The 16,516-nt window shown below is 36.2% G+C and overlaps 1 protein-coding gene across 1 annotated transcript in view; it reads left to right on the top strand.

Annotated features, from left to right (window-relative positions):
• Window positions 1–16,221, top strand: part of LRRC2 (leucine rich repeat containing 2) — a 97,572-nt gene extending 81,351 nt beyond the window's left edge. Inside the window, exons 6-9 of the mRNA XM_034410062.3 lie at window positions 4,622–4,767; window positions 7,239–7,394; window positions 9,326–9,462; window positions 13,243–16,221. Of these exons, the coding sequence (XP_034265953.1) occupies window positions 4,622–4,767; window positions 7,239–7,394; window positions 9,326–9,462; window positions 13,243–13,292 (489 nt within the window). The 3' untranslated portion in view covers window positions 13,293–16,221. The remainder of the gene's footprint in view (window positions 1–4,621; window positions 4,768–7,238; window positions 7,395–9,325; window positions 9,463–13,242) is intronic.
• The last annotated feature ends 295 nt before the right edge of the window (window positions 16,222–16,516 follow it).

Raw genomic sequence — 16,516 nt, 5'->3', positions numbered from 1 at the left:
ACTTTAGGACAAAATGATATAATAACAAAAAAGAAGTCAGAGGTATCAAAATGGCTAATTGAAAATTTGAAAGATATCTTCCTGTAGATTCTGAAATTTGTAGTTGGTAAATATGTGTTTTAATGGTATTAAGAGATTTTAAAATGTTTAACATAAGATTATGTTATTTTAAAAGATATATGTGATAAAATGTCTAAGATTTTAACATGCCCAATTTTTTCGAAGGAAAGAGGATTAATGTTAAATTTAGAACTCTATTAGGGAGTAATGCTTAAAAAGAATGATGTTCGGGGGTGTGGAGATGAAATTTAGCCATGATTTTCACTGTTTGTAACATTGTTAAAGTATTGGATTATACATTAAGAAAAAGTTTTTTATAACTAGGAAGAAGGAATTTAACTTAATTGGTCTTGAGAATTTATAAAAGGGAGGTTGATGAATTGGAGTAAGGGGAGTTAAAGAACGCGTGTGAGTTTTGAATTTTATAGATAGTTAGCTTATTATAGCATATGTTTGTTAGAAGCCATGATGGTGGTTAGAAGCCATGGTGGTGGGGAGGCTGGGATAAGGGGTGGGGTGGGATAAAAGTGTTGAATAGAGAAATGTTTTAACAGAAAATTAAATGTGGGGGAAATATATAAATAATGAAATGACAAGATTAAGAATATTAAGAATGATAGTTATTGGAGGAGTAAGATGTAATGTTTTAATAGAAAAGCAAATGTGGGGGAAATGTAATAATAAATGAAATGATAAGATTAAGTTGCGATAGTTAGAAGATTATAAGAATAAATGTACAATTAGGAAGATAATGCAGATAGATAGAATAAATCTGAAAGAAACTGAAAGAAAGTATCTATGATTAGAATACAGGAGTTGCTCAGATACTAAAGGAGGAGAATATTCCACAGCAAAGAAGTAAGGAGAGAGGAGGAGAGGGGAGGAAGAGGAAAGGGAGGGAGAGGAATGGAAGAAAGGAGAGGAGAAAGGGAAGGGGATAGGAGTAGGAGAGAAGGTGAGAAGGGGAAAAAGAAGAGAGAAGTGTGGGAAAGGAAAAGGAAGTAGGATGAGGTAGGAGAAGAGGAAGGAGAAAGTAGGAGAGAAGAGGAGAGAGGGAAGGGAAAGAAAGGAGGAGAAGAAGGTTTGTTGTGGAATGAGGGAAGAAAGAGAAGAAGAGCAATTCTGAATGTAATTAAAATGCCTTATTTTTCCAAACTACTGTATTTTTCGGAGTATAAAACGCACCTTAGTTTTTGGGGAGGAAAATAAGAAAAATGCCTTATTTTAATGCTTTCTTTAAGGGAAACATGTATATGTAGAATTTACTATGTATAAGAAAATGTACATTTTCTATTATGTGGGGAGGGGGAAAGGGTGTGGGGGGGAGAAAATTGTTTGTATCTCTTATAAAACTTTTCAATAAAAAAAATTAGCAAGGGGTTCTCTGCTCAGTTTCTGGGTGGGTGTGGCCATGGTAGGCATGGCCTAGTTGGCCTCCTGCACCACAGTGGGGGGGGGGGGGCATTTTTGCCTTCCCCGGGCTCCAGAGGCTTTGCCTCTGGGAGGGTGAAAATGGCCATCCCAGGCTCTGGAGGCCCTCTGGAGGCCAGAAACAGGTCCATTTCCGGCATTCCTGAACTTCCAGTAGGCCCATTTTTCACCCTCCCCGAGTCTCTGTGCGTGCCCTGCACTTACCTGCATCCAAAAGGGCCATGTGGTGACTCCTGGGAGGGGTGGGGTGGGGTGGGCGGGGCCAGCCAGGAGTGGGATTTTGGGGTTCTCTGAACTGCACAGAATCTTAGCTGCGAACCCCCAACAGCCCATCCCTGAGCTGAATGGCTAATGTCAAATCATCCAACCAGTTGGAGTTAGTTCAGTTAATTCTCAGCCTTGGCCATGCTGCCTTTAAAGCTAGGAAGAACAGTTTTAGATTCCACATGCCACTAATAAATCAACCAGATTACACTGTTAGGTTAGTATTTTTACCTTTCTTCTAACAACCATATATTAAATAATTTCATACATTTTGACAATGGAGATTATTTTGTTTGAGTAAGAATAAAAACACTATTTCCTTTAATATCTGTTTTGGATTGGATAATTAATTTTGAATCCAGCAATATAGTTTTTTTAAAAGACATGCTTTGGAAAACTGTTATTCAGGCAAAAGAATTTAGTGTACTGCCATAAATCATTTTTATAGTAATAATAAAATGGTGCTACTGCTGTGAGACTTTTCCTTCAAATATTTATTTCTAAAGTTGGTTAGCAGGTTGTTAGTCACATAACATTTCTCTCTGTCATCTTTTAAAGGACTATTGAAATGTATGATTTGGAGAGCCTCAACATTTATGAAGGGATGTGCATAGTTTCTCATTTAGAATTGTCAACTGTTACCATCATAACTTTTAAGCTAATTGATTAAAGATAATGATTATGAATCCCCAGTAGGGAATCACCCAATCTATGAGAAGAGGTACAATTTTGCTTTTACTACAAGAATATACTATTCAATAGCAATAGCAATAGCATACTTATATACTGCTCCATTGCCTTTCTAAGTGGTTTACAGAGTTGGCATACTGCCCCCAACAATCTGGGTCTTCATTTTACTGACCTCAAAAGGATGGAGGGCTGAGTCAACTTTGAGCCAGTCAGGATCGAACTCCTGGCAGTGGGCAAGAGTTAATCTGCAATACTTCAATATAATCACTGTGCCACCACGATTACTCAACCAATCTGACCATGCCAATATCATAGTAAATATCCTTTAAAATATATTTATGATGTCTCCTACAAGAGAATTACCTTATATGGATTGTAAGAATTGTAAAAAAAAAAAAAAAGATTGAGTTTTCTGTATTTCTTGGTTTCCATCTTGGACTCATATTGATATTGTAATAATAGCAATATTTGAATATTCAGACTATCTTTCCTGAACTTCATCTTACTGGATTTGGAGAAATCTCAAATGAAACATCTATTTGTGTGCCATGTTAAACACATTTATCAGATTTTTACAGTTAATACCTAACCTTTTCTTCATCTTTCTGCTCAGTATGTGAAAGTAGATGTGACACAATCTGATCTGTTATTAAGCAACTGAGATGGATTTATTATATATGTGTATATGTGAGAAAGAAAGTATAATTTCACCCCACTCTACTCTTTTAAGGCCCTAGGAGGTCCCCTGATTTTGGAGGACAAAAATCTCTGAGGTATTCAGCTTGCCTGATATCTCCAAATGAATTGACTGTAAAAAGAAATAGAAACAGAAGAAACAGAATAAGAGTTGGAAGGGACCTTGGAGGTCTTCTAGTCCAACCCCCTGCCCAGGCAGGAAACCCTACACCACTTCAGACAAATGGTCATCCAACATCTTCTTAAAAATTTCCAGTGTTGGAGCATTCACAACTTCTGCAGCCAAGTTATTCCACTTATTAATTGTTCTAACTATCAGGAAATTTCTCCTTAGTTCTAAGTTGCTTCTCTCCTTGATTAGTTTCCATCCATTGCTTCTTGTTCTACCTTCAGGTGCCTTGAAGAATAGTTTGACTCCCTCTTCTTTGTGGCAACCCCTGAGATATTGGAACACTGCTATCATGTTTCCCTTAGTCCTTCTTTTCATTAAACTAGACATACCCAGTTCCTGCAACCATTCTTCATATGTTTTAGCCTCCAGTCCCCAGAAAAATATCTGCAAGGGTCAACATTGGCAAGGTTGCAGTTGAAGCATCCAAGTCTTGCCCTTTTTATATGTTCATCAATGTTATACACAGTTACAAAGAATCAAGGCTTTAATCACAATACCATATTCATCATTTTGTCTGTCTTGAGCCCTACCTAGCAATGCTGTTGCTTGCTGTCTTTAAATGATCTGTAGAAGATTCAACTGTCAGGCCTCATCCATTTCTCTATATAGGATGATATTGCCACCTTTTCTTTTGTTTAGGTAGTACACACTATGAGGAAGAAAAAAGAATATTTACAATGTATGTGCAAAAAAGTCAAGTTGGCTTCCATGATGGTGAAATTGAAGCTCTCTCTGTGCCTTATGTTGCAGGCATAAAAAAGAGATGGTACTTCAACCTCATCACTATGGTCACTATCTCAACATTTTTGGTCATAGCCTGCGGATGCTCCTGGAAAGAAAACAACTTATTTTTTTATTATCTTTTCTAAAAAAAATAAATAAAGTAATTGAACATTTGGCAATTACTGAGTGGTAAAGTCATACTCATTTAGGAGACATAAATCTATTTTAAAACCTAGACATGGCATTGGCATAATCATAGAATTATGTCATTCAAAATCCTATTCAATAGGAACTACTGTGAATACCAACCTGTAACATATTGTTGTTTCAGTCAGATAAAATGCAATAGTCTATTAAACATAGAACTTCCCTGAGGGAAGATGAACATTGCATGCAACAAATAAGAAATACTGAAAATGTTTAATTCTGAACATGGCCTCATTTTTAAAATAATGGAGTGTGTAGCCTTATGGCAAATAGGCAACATAGCACAATTGACCTCATTCAGCCAACAAAATATCAACTATAATTGTAGTCTATTTCCTCATTCGAATCTTTATTAAATAACATTCTGCTTCTTTACAGCTAAGCAATTTGAAACAAGTGAGCTTTGTAGATGTATCAACAAACAAATTCTTTTCAATCCCAATATGTGTACTCCGGATGTCAAATCTGCAGTGGCTTGATATAAGTAACAACGGTCTGAGAGATCTCCCACAAGACATAGACAGGTAGATTTTTATATGGTTTTTGCAGTGACAGTTGGTTTTAGCAAATAAAGCATTGCCTGGCTATTTTGCCAACATTTGTAAGTGATTGGAAAACTGTCAAGCTCATTTATGCTAGAGTCACAAAGCTCTGATTTTACAACGCTGTTGAAGACAGGGCTTCCTTGTCTCCTCGTACAAAGCAATCTGAAACTGATCCACAATAATTTTCACTTCTCCCGTCCTCAATTGCTAAGAATATACCCAGATAATATCACAAACCAATCAGTGTTGTTCCTCAACATCCCTCTGAGATTCTGCACTGAAATCCTAGCAATTTTTCAATCAGGTGTGTTTCCCAGTACAGGTGACCCAGACTTCACATTGCTATGATTGTTTGATGTGGAAGAACAAAGATAACTTTTAGCCAATGTATAAGGAGATGTTTGAAGTGCAGGATGGTGTTCCTCTAACAGTGTGGAAAGAAAATCTAGCTTTGGGGTCCAGGAGAAGGGCCTTCTCTGCTGTTGCACCTGCCCTGTGGAATATTTTGTTCTCCCCCCCCATGTGAGGTCAACCCCCAACACTCTGACCTTTTGTAAGAGCCTAAAGACCTGGCTCTGCCAGTTTAGTTTGGGGCCCAATGGGGGAAAATCACAGTGGAGGTGGCTGATCAAGTAACAATAGATCCTGCCCCATCCTGCCCCGCCCTCCCCATCTGTAATTGGATCATGGGGTTTGCTCATATTACATTAATTATGCTTTCATACATATATGTATATATTTTTTATGATCATAAGCTGCTCAGAGTTAGCCTGTGGTATAATGGGCGGTCAATAAATTTTATAAACAACCAATAAAGGAGAATATTTGTAGCTGAGGATTGACATGAGGGATTACTGGTGTCATTCATACCGCCGCAGCAGCACTTAGATGGACATAAACTAACTCCAAGATTAATATCAGTCCAATGATCAAGTAAACAATACCCCATCAAGGAACTGACAACAAGCCAACAGTAAACAGCCCAACCAAAGTACTTCCAAGACCACTCCTACCATCACTGACAGGGCAAGCCACTAGAATATAAACTGAGAGCAAACCACATCCTTACTAGCACTGATGTAGTTATCTAGTTTGGGTAATGAAACATTTGCAAGAAAACCATCAAGCACAGATAGTACTTAACAAACAAACAAACAAACAAACAAACAAACAAAGTGTAGGCTGAAGAAATCCAGCTGATAGGTAGATGGTGACAGGTAGATTCAGAAAACCCTAATTTATTTTGTGGTCATTTGAATTTTTTTCAGTCCAGATATGTTAGGCTTACTTTCCATTGTCTTTGAGGTTCACTTACTCCTAGAAGGTCAGGGTCATAGAGAGAGAGAGAGAGAGAGAATATCGTTGTCTTGAGGTTTGGAACAGGATGAGTCCCTGGAAAATAGAGTACACAAAATTGGTAGATCTATATTTATCAACGGAAAATACCAACGGCAGTTTCCAATAAACTAAGGCAAACTTAAAAGTAAATTGTCTGAGCTTCTAAAAACAGATGCTGCAAGATCAGTCAGGTCTGGAATGGGTCTTGAAGGAAAATGAGGGGGAAGTGTCCTTACTCAGATACAGTAGAATTCTGCAATTTACTCACAATTCAAGTTATATTTTTGATAGATTAAGGTACAGAAATCAACCAAAGGAGTCTGTTGATAACATTATATGCACACAGGATTCAGAAGTCAGCTCTCTCCAATTAATATTATCGGATTTAAAGCAATCATGCTGGATTTGCATGTACACACACTTTCCTGTCTCACCCAGCAGCATCTAAGCACTCATTTAAACTTGAAAATTGGGCAAATTTCCTTTGATAAGTGTAAGAAAACAGCATGAATTTGACTTGTTTTTCACAATCCTACCTTTGCAACCCAGAAAGAAATGAGTAGGTAAACTGACATTCATAAGTTTTTAAGTAAGTGCTTCATTCGCTCCATTTTAATTTCATATTCATTACAGAAGTCTAAAACAAAAGGCAGCGGAACTATAAAAACAATTTGTGTGATTTATTGTTTGAACACGCTGGGTTTCATGTAGCATATTCTCCTTATATGTGCCATATAAATAGTTATGTATAAGTTATGCATAAATTGGAAACTGCAGAGATAATGGATTGAGAGGCCACGAAATGGTGTTCATTGACTCTGCCTTTCAAAAATTTGCATGTCAACAATTTTTCTGCTGCCACCAATGTGAAATCAAACAGTGATTCCTGTCTTTTAACCTAGGATAGAAGAGAACATCAAACAAATGACACTTTTCACACCTGGCAATTATTTTGTTGGGTTTGCACATTCATCTTACTTCATGAGCTTGATTAAAAATATATCAGTTATTAATATATATTACAGGTATTAAACAATATGTTTATATGTATATGTATATATTTGTGATTCTATAATGCACAATTAATTTTACCATTTTGTTAATTTTCTAAGGCTAGAGAAGTTACAAACTCTTCTTCTGCAGAAAAACAAGCTGACCTACCTTCCACAAGCTTTGGTCAACTTGCCAAAACTCAGTTTATTGGTTGTGAGTAGTGAAGATTTGGTTCAGATGCCCACAGCCATCTGTAACTCTTCCACCGGCTTAAAGTAAGTCAACTACATTCAGACACATTTTCTTCCTATTTGTTTGGATTCTGAAGTGGGTGGATCTTAAGTAAAAGGCATCATGTAACATGATTCCACAAAGTTGCGATACGTCTACCCATGCATTAATATGAGCGAATACAGTAGTTTAAGTAGTTAATGCCATGCATCTTAAACATATTGGAATAAATACATGGCCTGTGGTCTTTTGAGGATCACTCCAGTTATTGTCTTGGTTCTTTTCAGAATAGGCAGCACAATATCAAATATAGCAGCTATGTCTTAATCAGCAAAGAGGTAGGCTAAAATTAACATTTAGCATGTAAGAGCAATTATTTTCATTTATGATTTAGAGTGCAATTATGCATCATCAATGCATAAAGTAAAATATGTGTGAGCCTGGTGAATTGCATAATATTTTTTTCCCAAATAAAAGACCACTCGGTCCATACTAGCATAAGGACCAAGGCTTGTGCCTCTGAAAACAGTCCTGTTCTCAGAGGCTAGTCAAAAAATCATTAGGAATAAATATTCCACAAAACTGGATAAGGAGGATCAGAGCTCTTTGTTAACAATACACAAATGAGATTCTGGGCATTACATTGCTCCTAATCTCCTGCTATAAATTGGTAATAGTTTTTGTGTGTGGGGGTTTGTTCGTTTTTTAAAAAAAGGAAAGGACAAACTATGGGAAAGGAACTACAAACTCACAACAGCAGTTGCCTACAAAGAAAACCTTTGCCACCAGCATTTGCCACTAGCGAGATTGGCCAAGATGTATCCCAATTTATCACCTAATTGTTGGAGATGCAACCATAAATCTGGAACATTCTACCACATGTGGTGGACGTGCCTCATCACAAGGAAGTATTGGTGTCAAATTCAAAAATGGTTGGAAGAAATTATAAAGCAAAAAATAGATTTGAAACGTGAATTGTTTTTATTAGAATACTGGAACCGAAAATGAACAAAAACCTTCAATACATTTTATTGCACATACTTACCGCAGCAAGAATCATATTCGCAAAAAATTGGAAACAAAAAAATGTACCCTCAGACGAAACAGTAATTAGGAAAATTCTAGAATGCGCAGAGATGGATAAAATGACTATGGAGTTGAAAGAGAGAGAGGATTCAGAATATTATGAAATATGGAATAAAATGTGCAGTTGGCTCGAAAATAGAAATCAGAACAAGAAATGTTTAACTTAATATTGATGAAACTTAAAGTAACTGAACAACATTAAATAAAGAGATGTAAATATAAATGAATATAAATGTGTATGTGTAACAATGAATATTATAATGTGTGTGTATATATATATATATATATATGTTGGAGTAATACAATTATCCTACTATTGAGTAGTAAATAGAAATGATAGAATAGAGAACTACAAAAGCAAAATACGTAAGTCGATATGAAATGCTATAAAATTACCATTAATGTCATGTAATGTTCAATACGTTATGTCTTGACATGTTTTGTTTTTATATATGTGTGATTGTTTTTTGTGTTGTTTTTAAAGACAAACTGTTTAATAAAAAATATTTTAAAAAATAAATAAATTTTAAAAAAGCCATACAAATTAATATTCAATGACTGTGACGTGTCATAAGCAGCTTCAGTGCATCAAGACACATGGGAGTACTTTTTTGATTTAATTATTAAGCTTACACTTTTACGGTTTTCTATGCTTGCTTCTAGAAAAGATACTTCTTAATTAATAATTCTAATAGATAATGAGTGTTATGAACACTGAACATTGCAGCAAAGTTTTGTTGACGGACAAAATTGGCTTTGCTCTGCAACAAAGTCGGAAGAAGAGAAAATTTATAGGGCTACAAATCATGTGGATATAGCAAATAACAATCTGCTCACGATAAGAAGCATTATATAACCCTTTTCATGGTAATATGTCATCACCTTGCAGATTTATAAGCCTGAAGGATAACCCTCTTGAAACAACCTCATTTCAGGGGATTGAAGAAATAACAGAAAGTGACCGCGATCGTGAACTGTTTGAAAAAGAATTTATGAAAGCCTACATTATGGATATACAAGAGAGAGGTATGGATGCATCTAAATGAAACTCCAAGCTAATTTTCTTTTCATTCTAACTGATTTTCTGGACACATTTCGGAAAATATTGAATCATATATGCCTGTTCGTTCCATGTAAAGCATTTCATAAGGAACCTGGAATTTAGTAGAGACAACTAAGCATTATGGGGAGAGAGAGTACATACCCTCAATCCAGCTGTCTGCTAAATTGAGGAATCTGTCAGCTACAGCACTACAGACATTTTAGCTTCTACTAAAAGTGAAGAAATAAAATAATTGTATTGGAAGTCAGCGTAGCAATGTCAGTGTTTCTATTTTTAAAAAGAAAGCTAGTTTCTAACTGTTATGATAGAAAAACGCACACAGCATCTCCGAAAGGAAAGTGAGGGCAATTTTAAAAGGTTTTCCTTTTCTCTCTAGCATCTAGCATGCTCCTTTATAGTCAAGCAAATGTTATCCTCTTGCTTTAATTCCTGGCAGACCATTTTATTCCCATATCTGCCAACAATTACAGAATGAATATTAAAGCAACTTCACAGAAGTGATGGTTTCCCAATTTTGCTTTTGCCCTTCTTTCTGTCCATTGTTTTCTTTTAAAGCATGTAATCAAAAATCAAAAACTTGCTCCTTTCTTTTTCTTTATTTATGACTTTAATAGCAGAATGACACACAGAAAGTTAAAAAGATTAAGATTTTTCATTCATGGAAAATGTATCTAGAAATCACTCCATACATGCCAGGTTTTTTTTGAAATCAGAAGTGCAGATCCAACAAAAATGAAATATCCTGTAGATTGAATGGACTATGGATGCATGATAAGTGATGAAGGTGGAAAACTAATACGATAAAATCTCAACTCCTGACATTTTTGTCTGTCCATTGATATTTATTATAGAAAATTGATGCACATATCAAACAATATTCACAGTTATATTTAAGCACAGGGAATAAGCTTCAACATCTGCTTTCTCTTCATTGATTGCTGAAAATTTCAGTAAACTGCATGGGGAAAAAGCCAACTACCAATGAAAATTAAACTAAGGTGAGGGTTAGGTCTCCTTGGAGTCAGGGCAGAACAATAAATTGTAGAGTTTCTCTAAGAAATGCACAGTGATAGCTTACAGTTTGGACTTATTTGTGGATCACATTAAAGTACATGGGAAAATCATTTTGCAAATGAAAATGAAATTAGGTCATGGTTAGGGTTAGAATTAGGGTTAGAGTTAGGATTAGGATTAGGTCTCCCTGGAGTCAGGACTGAAAACAGATACCAGTGATAGATTCTTAGAAGTTCTCTAAGGAAAGTGATGGTGACAGCTTTTCGTTTGGAGTTGTTTATGAACCACAGTAAAATACATGGAAAAATCCCAATGCCAATAAAAATGAAACTAGAGTTGGGTAGCGAATATTGCCGTTGTCAATAAAAGTTAAAATATGGTTTTGGTTATCGGTAGAATTAGGTTTTTGAATCAGGATGTTTGTTTGATATAGAGATCAATCTACGTTTGTTTTGTTTTGTCAGAAGTTGCCTAGACCACAAATGTTAAGATATTTGTTTTTATTCCCGTTTAGTCAAACTGTGCCATAAGTGCTTACCAATCATTGTCATTTTTAGAGCAAATAGATTATTTACACAACATGAAACTAAATATTTACTCCAGCTGGGAGCCATTGAGGGAAGGAGCTGACAAATGGATTACAAAGTGATGGTATGAGGCAGAACCTTTTTTGGATAATGATCAGGAAGGTTATGTGTATAGCTGTGAGTGTCAGACCACAAGCTATCAGGTATAACAAGCATGTTACAGACTTTATTGTAGCTGTTCAAAGAAACTAATCTAAGTCCAGAATCCTAAAAGGATTCTAAAACAGAAATGGGGAATGTTCCTTCAACCCATTAACAAGATACAATATGCTATCATAAAATAAAGAATGAGTCTAACTAAGGTCTTAAATTGCCTTAGTGACTGACAGTGACCTGTTTCAGTTTGTTTTATGCTGTAATAAGGTTGGTTTGATTTTAGCAAAGTTGTTAAGTGATCAGAAATATTCTAGTCAGTAATTTGTGGTTCAGGGTGTTATAAATTCATCTTACCACAGTTAATTCAATAAACCAGGGATTTGTATATTATGTAAACCCATCTAATGCCTGAACCAATGGCACCAGTTGCTTAACTTGGATAAGGGAGGAACATTCATTATCATGTGGCCTCTGGGTTCAGTGGGATGAAATGGAAAAGGGATGAGATGGGGAGGAAGGTATGGACTGTAATAAAACAGAGAGAAAAAAGGAATGGAGAATAGGAGTGGGACAAATGAAAGAGAGGGGAATGGAGTGGCTCAGAGACAATGGTGTATTATGCCCCATTTGTCTGTTGAAGATGCTTAACTTCCTGTATTAAGCACTGAGATAGACTAGAGTCAAGTCAAAAAATGCTAGAGAATTCCTGGAAGCCTGGCACTCAGACAAATCAGCCACCAACAAGCACATATGGATATACAACATCTACATACCATTCAAAATAGATAATCAAAAAGCTAAAAAGGAAATAAGAACAAAACATCTCCTCACCAGCAATCAACACTTCAGATTGAGGTAAGCAGAGATAAACACCAACATTAATTCTAGACCAACAATCAAGAAGTAAACAATACCCCAATCAAGGAACTACCAACTCAGACAAATGGCAAGCAACAGCCTAATGAAGGAACTACCAAGAATACTCCCACCAACACTGACAGGGCAAGCAAACTCCATTCCCTTCTAACACTGATGATGTTACCTAGTTGGGTAATGAAATCTCTGCAAAAAACATCCAAGCTCAGAGAGCACCAAGGATCCCACAGACTAGCAGGGCCAATCCACAGCCAATCCAAACATTTTCTCTTTCTCTCATGCACCAATAATTGGTTCATATCATAAATTCCAATCTTGAATTCAACAGTTACAGGAAACAGAACGGGAAGCAAAAAGAAAACTACAGTATAGCAGAGATAAAGCCCTATTTAGTTCTTCGGCAGCAAAAATAGAATTGCCTTGTTACTGGAAGTCAATACCTGTAAATAAAATCATTTTATTAACTTGATCTTCAAGAGAGGCCAATAGAACATGAGTAACAGAGAGGCTTATTTGAAGGCAATAGGGAACTTGCCTGGTATGCGGGAAAGAGCAGAAGATGGCTTGGGTCCTACCAACGGTGAATCATACATAGAGCCTATTTTAATGCCATTCTCATATTTTATCCCAAGTCAGGTATCTGGGAATCATTTCACATGCAAAAATGCTGAAATTTCAAAAGATTTGACGATCTCAGAAGATTGGGGATGTTTATTAATTTATTAAAAACAATTGGGGGTTCTGGGAATTATTTGCATATTTTATAGATGGAGTGTTATTTATCATCCTTGGAACATTTTTAAACATTTTCTTGCATGGTCCCTTGTTGCATGTATTTCTGGTCTATCTTATACTAGATGACACTGGATTCCATGCATCCATTAGAGACTCAGAAGCATCTCCCTTTTGTTCAACACATTATTTCCCTATGAACACCAGTTGTATTTCGAGTAAGAATAGTATTAAAAATAATGGGATTTTTCTATTTAAAATGGTACATGCATTTCAGTGAAACGATTCATAATATGAAAATTAGTTTTGAACAAAAGAGATGGATTCTTTCAGCTATATTAGAAACTTGGCTTTAATATCCGCCTAATTGTTTTCAAAAAGTTACGCTATCCACAAAATAACCAGTTAATGTGGTATATTTATGCTTTGTCTTTACAGAGATTGTTCCTTGCTATACCACAAAAGTATCGCTTAGCATCCAAATATGAACAGTGGAATTTCTATAAACAGGAACTCTTTATAAAGACTTACTTCTGCCAGATGAATTAAAAACCATCCTCAGCGTACAATAGCAACAAAAGCTCTTTTTAAGAAGAAAAGAATAAACTATCAATAATAACAGAAGTTGACGCATAATGGAAGATTCAAATGACTGGGGTAGGCATATGATAGTTGCAATCATACATAACCATGACTGCATTCACTTTGCAAAATGTTTCTGTTATGAGAAAAAGGATGTGATTATACTTATATGAAAAAAGTAGAAAGATTTAGGTTATAAGGCATGTATTGTAATGGTTTTTTTTTTCCAGATGAAACAATAAACATTCTGATTCTTTCCTATCCCATTGTCAGGGATAGTTATTTGAGTCCTGTGATCCACTGCAGAATGATCAGACTCAAGGTGTAATTAACTGTGCTATTCTATGAATGTTTACTCAGTTTCTACTCTGCACAGTTCACTGCCAGGAAAGTAAATCTATTCCCTGGATTCATTACATCTACCGTAGATTCTATCTTTCAACTTGGAGTTCAAAATGGTTGCAGGGATGGGCAATTGGATCTATACTACCTTCAGAGGTGGGTTCTAAATTTTTTTACTACCAGTTCTGTGGGTGTCGCTTATTTTGTGGGTGTGGCTTGATGGTCATGTGACAATTCTTTAGGATTTAGCAGAGGTACTGGTCTACCAGGCTTTTAACTGCTTGCAGAGCTGTACGGGTCTACTCATTTGTTTTTGGAGGCACTGGTCTACTCATTTATTTTTGCAGGCAGTGGTCTACCCATTTATTTTTGCAGGCATCGGTCTACTCATTTGTTTTCTTTTAACACTGATCAGCTGTAGGGCGGCCCTTTGAAGCCCCACAGCAAAAGTTTAAACAGTTTTTTTTCCCTCTAGTCCCTCCTGGGACTCAGGAGGCAGCAATAGATTGGGGGTGAGACCAAATAAAAGGTAAGAATAATGTAGGGGGGGAGCGGGTGGGCCAGAACCGGTTCAGTGACATCATATCGTCACTGCTACCGGCTTGGCCGAAACGGGAGGAACCCACCACTGACTACCTGGTGAGACAGATCCATCTGACACATAGTGATTAGCCCTAAAGTCACCCACTGATCTTCATGGAATGTAGACCTCAATCTAGATCACCCTATTTGCAGTTCAACAACTTAATTACATTGTTAGATGGGAGGAATATTTGCAAATAAATATATTTTACAGACTTTATTTTTCAGGTTGTTGTTTTTTTAATACATATTTTACAGTGGTTGGCCAGGAATTGTTTAGGTAGCCTGAGAGGATATGCATGAACTTGATGAGCAATACTGCAGTTATAGTTCTGAAACCTTATGTTGTCCCTTTTCTTAAAATACATTAACCTCCTGCGTTTTTTTGAATGGTAGCCTCAGACAAAGCTACTGCTTACACTCTGAGTTGTGGAATGGCACATAAGAAAAAAAATTGAAATGATTGCTTATAGTTAACCTGTTTACTATGTTCCTCTGAAGCTTCTTTTCCCATTGCATCCATCCTTAGACTTGAAATAATTGCTAGTAATAAATTGCCATACCGAACCAATTATGGTGGCTCTTCCCCCCCCCTTTTTAAAAAGTTTGCACTTTCAAGGGGGGCAACCAGACTTTAATTCAGAGCTGAATGGCCACAAAATGATAGTCACAGCAGAGACACAGGAAACCACTTCGCTGCCACCCAGTGGCTGTCTGGATTTTTGCAGATGTGGTTTTTGCAGATGTGGTAGTTCTATTCATTATTCTCCCTTTCATATATAATAATATTTTAAACTCCAGAGATTTTAAGACAACCCTTTACAGTAGGCATGGGGGCACGGTTAAAGATGATGAGCTTGTTAGCTGGAAGGCTGACAGCCCGGGTTCGAGATCTGAGTGCTGTGTGATTGGTTGAGCTCCGGTTACTTGCCTCAGCTCCTGCTCACCCAGCAGTTTGGAAACACACAAATGTGGGTAGACAAATAGGTACACAAATAGGTACCACTTCAAATAGGTACACAAATAGGTACCACTTCAATGGGAAGGTTAACAGCGTTCTGTGTGCTTTGGCATACAGTCATGCTGGCCACATGACCATGGAAATTGTTTTTGGACAACGCTGGCTCCCTTGGCTAAGAAATGAGAGGAACATCACCTCTTGGAGTCAAAAATGACTGGACAGGGGAAATTTTTACGTTTACTTTCATGATAGTCATTGCCATGATATCTGTGAGTTAAAATAAAGCTCCCATGCAAAGCAACACCAAGATGGATTTGCAAAGAATGTATGGTTTCTGCTTTAATTTCATGCAAGCAAACACATTTGCTTCATGTAAAACTATTGCCCAGTTTGCTTAGGAAATTTCAGCCAGTCAGTCTGCTATTTGGAGGTGGGTTTTTTTGAACATATTCTAAGAAGTTACATGAAAACAAAGAAATTAAATTAAATTTTCTAGTAATCAGTAAAAGACCCTGAGCTTTTTACCTACATAGTAAATTTTTCTATTTGTCATTGTTAATAAAGTTTGCCTATGAAGATATTAATAAATACAGAGCTGAGCTACATAAAATGAAAACATCGGCAATCTTTAGGATGGTAAGAATTTGTCTTGATAGGCACCATAAAACTTTAGACATATAAAAAGAGCTTGACACATTTCAGCTGTTCAAAGCTAGACAAATATTTAAGAACTAAGCACTTTCATTAATATTTGTAACATTATTTGTTGGTTATTAAATGTTTTGATCTTGTGCATAAGACATAATTGTGTTTATTTTTGTTTGAAAAATTTATTTGTTTTGTAGTATGTCATTTTGTTGGTTTAGTGCACATTAAACTTGTAAAATAATTTTGTTTTGCATAATCCCTTTTTCCATTCAATAAATACTCTATATTGATAATCCAATTAATCTGATGTACTGTACTTTCATTTGTGTACTGTGCGTTGGCCAATTTTCATCCAGTCTCCTATCTCCTCCTTTTGGGGAATTTGTTGAAAGGGTGGTTGTAGCTTCAAATGGCTCTGGGAGAAGCAGATTATCTGGATCCCCTTCAGTCAGCTTTCAGAATAGGATATCTTACTGAAATAGTATTGATCATACATGGTTGTTGATTATCTCTAATAGAACTTGGTTTGGGATGGTGTACCCATTCTAAATCTCTTTGATCTCTCAATGGCCTTGATGCCATTGATATAGTATTTTG

This window comes from Pantherophis guttatus, chromosome 2 (genome assembly GCF_059756535.1).
Source record: "Pantherophis guttatus breed Tessera chromosome 2, ASM5975653v1, whole genome shotgun sequence".
NCBI classification, from domain to species: domain Eukaryota; kingdom Metazoa; phylum Chordata; class Lepidosauria; order Squamata; family Colubridae; genus Pantherophis; species Pantherophis guttatus.
Note: the sequence above shows the minus strand (reverse complement) of the source record. Positions and strands in the feature narration are given on the sequence as shown.